The 5,127-nt window shown below is 35.0% G+C and overlaps 1 protein-coding gene across 1 annotated transcript; it reads left to right on the top strand.

Annotated features, from left to right (window-relative positions):
- Positions 1-558: 558 nt before the first annotated feature.
- On the top strand, positions 559-4,516 carry LOC133693533 (DET1- and DDB1-associated protein 1). Its single transcript, XM_062114765.1, has 4 exons — positions 559-774; positions 3,105-3,165; positions 4,060-4,121; positions 4,225-4,516. Exons 1-4 carry the CDS (start codon positions 691-693, stop codon positions 4,300-4,302), a joined length of 285 nt encoding a protein of 94 aa, XP_061970749.1. The 5' UTR covers positions 559-690; the 3' UTR covers positions 4,303-4,516.
- Positions 4,517-5,127: the final 611 nt, after the last annotated feature.

Here is a 5,127-nt window from a genome sequence, read left to right as displayed (position 1 = left end):
CTCCCTTGCAACAAACTTGGACCAAAATGGTGGTTGGTAAATATCTTTAATATGGATGATTCCAACCTCTTCAAGGCTAATACATATAGGTTGCCATTTCACACTAAATAACAACATCTTAATAGAGTGGTGGCTATGGTTTTTTTTTTTAATTTGATGACAAATTTGCAATATTTAGTATAATGACTTTTTAATCATTAATTGGAATATAATAACAATCCTATAAATAATTCTAAAATTTTTGTTAATTTTGTTTTTTTGGATGTAAAGTTATATAACTTATAAACAATTTGAAAACATGAAGGTAAAATTAAAAAAAAAAACTAAACTAAACTACACGATGTAAACGTGTATTTCACCCAAACTAATACTAGTTAAAAGATGAAAACAAAATATAAAAAAAATTAATGATAAGATTATTCCTAATTATTTTTACATATCGAAACTGAATCTATTTAGTTCCAACTTAAATAGTTCCAACCATACGACGGAGGATAGGAGTGATTGATTCCCCGCACGAGTTGGTATGTGTGGGACAAAAAGAAGTCTCAACTTAAAGAGCCCAATTAGCCACTTCTCTCTCTATTTATGGACTTATAAAGACTAGGAAATTTGTCATGCCAACCTGCGGAGGTTGGTTCTAGAATCAGACCATTGTTGTCTCTCTTAATCTCTCTATCTCGCATTCTAATGGGGTCTTTGCTTGGTGACTGGCCTTCATTTGACCCTCATAACTTCAGCCAACTTCGACCTTCTGATCCTTCTAATCCTTCTGTAAGTATATTATATTTATTCTTATTACTAACTATCGATTAACCAAACACAGATTTTATATCTTTCTTGCTTAACTTTCACGATCATCAAGTAAATTTCTAATCTTTTTAATGATCTGTGAATTTTAGACTTAATTTACTGTCTGGGTTTTTTTTTCTTTGTACTGTGTGATAATACTTTTGAAAGAACTGGTTCCAAGTAGGTGAAGATAAGGTAGATGAACATTCCCACTTTTGACTGAATTTCTGGGTTTACCCAGATATGTTAATGGGGTGTGTGATTAGGAGTTTTTAAGGATTTTAATGAGAAAGTCATTGAATTGCTAGGGTTCTAATGCTAGTAGGTTGCAGTTAGTTCAAGTGTCTGGAGTTATGAGTAGAATTCATGTGTTTAGACATGTGGATGTCTAGATTTATGTTGTAGATGGTAAGGGAAAAAACTTAGGGGTCAGTTAAAAGAAATGTAGCATCATAATTCTGTTTCTTCGTGTTTTAGCTTAGTTTTCCATATAAATTGTGGGGCATGTTGTTTGTGGGATGATGAGCTGGGAACGAATCTAGTGTAATAATTCTAATGAAGCTGTGCTTTAAATGGATCTTCACGTGTCGAAGTTTGTACAATTACTGGCTGTGAGATGGAATGCCATAAAAGGATTTACATCGCTTGCCAAGTTTCATTTAGATTCAGGATTACCTGAACTGGGTTGTACTTGATGCATCATGAGCATATCTAATGCCAAATATTAATGGACAGCATTTGTGTCATCGCATTATAATGTGAGTTTCCTGAAGATGACTTTCAAATCATATCTGGCTTTAGATGTTCTTTGCATATTGGTTTTTAAAATCATGCAAATGATAAAATATACTCCTGAAGTGGAGCAGCATCTATGTGCTTACCTGGATAAACTTTAGCTGCCTATTAAAAATAAAACAACTGCATGGTTTCCTAGAGTTCTTTAATTTTTATGACATATTCAATCATCATCAGAAATGAGTATGTACATTGCCTCAATATTTCTTATAGCAAAGCCCTGATAGCTTACATGTCATGCTTTACTAGATTTGTCTTGATCGTTGTGAATTTTGTTTTTTTTTTTAAAAGAAGATTACATTTCAATTTAGTTGAGATAGCTCATGGTCTTATGTAGGCTAGAAGGCCAAAATCTTGATTGAGATGCCAAGAGTTACTGTTGTCGTAAATTTCTTGTGACCAGTAATTGATGGAGATAGAATCACCAAGAAATATTGAAGAGAACATAAAATCAGGAAAGATAAATTAACTCTGTTCTGAAGGTTTAGCAGTCTATGGAAGAACAGTGACTGCATTATCAAAATCTAATTTTAAGGTTGAACATGTGGAAAGCTAATAGTTCATAGCTTTAGCTGAAGAAGAAAAGAGGTGATCAAATTAAAAAGAAGGATCTCAAAACACTCTTTCTTTGTATATCCTAGTCAGCCAGATTACATATCCTCTTTCTTTGAGATAATTTATAAACTTCCCTTTCTAAATGTGGATCATCTTATATGCCAGTCACTTTTCTGAAACATGAAAGGACTTGTTTTGTAGCTTCTTTGGCCAAGGTTTTAAAAAACTGTTTTGTTGCCAAAATAGGGAGAGGATTCCTTGGGGGATTTCTTAGACTAAACATCAGAGTCTAGCAGAGTAGAGCTGACCTAATAAAGAAAAAATGTAGGAATACAATAGTACTTCCACCTGGCAACAATAATGCAATACATACCTGAAAATCTGATTCCATAATGTCTACTTCTTGTGCACGTGTCTGTTTATGGTTAATATCTTGTTCAGTAATTTACAGCTGATACTCATGCCAAATTGTTTGATGATTATATACAAGATTATCACTATGCTGTCTATCAATGACTGCTTATCTGGGGTTGGCATGGACCCTGCATAGAAATTTGGAAATTTCTGAATCCTGGGACCTGTTCAGATATCCAGTAGCACTTAATTAAGACAATTCATTCTTTTAGACATCCATAACCTTGTGTATAGGTTTATTTCAATTTCACGCTACAATGATCTACCTTCCAGCTCCAAAGTGTCTGACAGGGTTATTTGACTAATCATGTTACCATCTCTTGATTGAAATGATATATGGTTTATCATGTATGTATTCTGGTATGCATATGAATCTTAAATAGTTTGAGACTTTTAAGTAAATAACCTAGTTTACCAATTCAAAGCACAACCATGTTTGTCAATTTTAAGGAAAAAAAATTGTTTCACCTCATTCACAATAATATTACCGAGTCTGAGAAAGGATAATCTCTTCTCATTATCATAGCTAATTTCTTTTTTTGTAATAGAAAATGACTCCTGCCACCTACCATCCTACTCATAGCCGGACTCTTCCCCCACCTGATCAAGGTAAGGAACAGAACTTTCTATCTGGTTGCAGTTTCTTCTCCCCAAATTTTCCTTTTGGGTGAAGATAGGGAATACTTGGCATATTTTGTTTTCTAAGACATGGGATGACCTTTTAATATGGCTGCCAAATTTTACATCTTTATCTGGACATGGTATTCAAAGGTGCATGTTATTCAAAGGTGCATGTTATCATAGTGTCTCTCTTGTTATGAATGTAAATGTTTGTTGAGCTTAGATGCTAGCGTTTTGCTCTTTGATCAAGATATTAATATTTTGTGACTTCATTAAGAAAGATTCTTGAAAGGCAAAAATGTCGAATATAAAAGATGCGGAGAATGAATCCAACAATCATGCATGGGCAAAACCGGCATAGATTCTTGGAAAGGCTTGCGGCCACCCTTTCAAAGTCCATGGTCTGCATGAAGTTGGGATAAATCAATACGACATTCTGGATAAAAACTGGTGCAATCTCATTATAACATCCTAATAAAACAAGGAGCTTTAGTTTACTTTGGATGTGAGTGACAAAGCATCTGGCCTAAAGTCACGGGGGTTTTCTGCAATCAATGTTGAATTTTACATGTTTCATTGCTGGATGGAGCAGTTTCAGCATCTCTAATCTGCATGCCTCTTGCTCCATGAGTTGGTCTTTGACCATGATTAACCACTTGGGATGGCGTAGAATTTCCATAGGCCTTCTTTTGTATCATCACGGATATTGCATGGTCATTCTGAAAAGCTTGGGATGATGTGCAATTGATTATGACATGCTTATGCAAGTTTGATCAGCTGAACTTCCTGCATTTTGTTATTGTAATTCAGTTTTTTGTTCTTCATTTTATCTGAAGGTGATTTCGTAATCTGCGGTTAATCTGGCTTAAACTCCTTTGGCAGTGATAACTACTGAAGCAAAAAATATTCTGCTGCGAAATTTCTATGAGCGAGCTGAAGAGAAGGTTGGTAAATTAAAATGTTTTCACATATTTGATCTTTCCCTTCTATTTGTGGACCCATTGGACGCATACTTATTTTAGCTTGTCATTCCCGTTCTTGTTGCAGTTGAGACAAAAGAGAGCTGCCTCTGAACATCTAATGCCAGAGCATGGATGCAAGCAGGCCAGGGCTTCTACCTCATAATAAGCTTTCGTATGTTACTTAATAGTCTGGCATGTCGACTCTCATTGTAAATACAAACCACATCACTGCCCAGTGTGCCAATTGGTTGACTGAGCAGGGCTTGCTTATTGTTCTAAACTGTTGAGCAATGCAAGTAGAGTTGTGTACAAACAACAGATTCACCAGGTCATCATATAACCACCGAGTGAGATCATTAGTTATGCTTTTCTTTTTATCCTGGCAAATTTTTTTTGACCATATGGATAGACTTTGATATTGATTCCAATCCATATTAAACTCACAAGTGGAATTAATGCATTTGAATTGTTTGAATTTGCTACCTAAAGCCAATGCCATGCTCGATTTCACTTGAACATGCGTTGACCAAACATTTCATTATGGTGGTGCTATTTCCGCGGCAGTGGCGGTGTTTCTGCCTTCTAAGTATTTCTAGCTTGTAACTTGTTGCTCCATAACTGGTTGCCTGGCTTGCTAGATTTGAATCCTTTATAGATATGGACACGATTTTTTGGAGGGTTAGCGTTTTTCAGAAAGAGCCGAGTTTATGTGATTCAAGCCAAGGCTCTCTCTAGTTCATATTCAGAGAAAATGGACAGTCGAAGTCGTCAATCCCAAGAAAGATCATTCATATCGGTAGCTACCAAAATGAGAAATAGAACTGAAAGTTAAGATAAGGTATTGTCTTTTGTATGAGATTTTCTTCCATGGTACCGTGGTTTGGATGGCTCAACAGATTTTATTGGACCAAAGCAATTTTGTGTATTATATTCCCTTACATATAAAAATTAGTGTATTAAATTAGGGTATGGATTTGATATTTTTTCC

This window comes from Populus nigra, chromosome 1, assembly GCF_951802175.1.
Source record: "Populus nigra chromosome 1, ddPopNigr1.1, whole genome shotgun sequence".
In the NCBI taxonomy this organism is placed as follows: Eukaryota; Viridiplantae; Streptophyta; class Magnoliopsida; order Malpighiales; family Salicaceae; genus Populus; species Populus nigra.
The sequence above is the reverse complement of the archived record's forward strand: the minus strand, read 5'-3'. Positions and strand labels throughout refer to the sequence as shown.

Coding starts and splice junctions, on each gene's coding strand:
- LOC133693533 (XM_062114765.1), top strand. CDS start 691: ATGGGGTCTTTGCTTGGTGACTGGCCTTCATTTGACCCTCATAACTTC. Junction 775..3,104: donor CTGATCCTTCTAATCCTTCT/GTAAGTATATTA, acceptor TTTTTGTAATAG/AAAATGACTCCTGCCACCTA. Junction 4,122..4,224: donor ATGAGCGAGCTGAAGAGAAG/GTTGGTAAATTA, acceptor TTCTTGTTGCAG/TTGAGACAAAAGAGAGCTGC.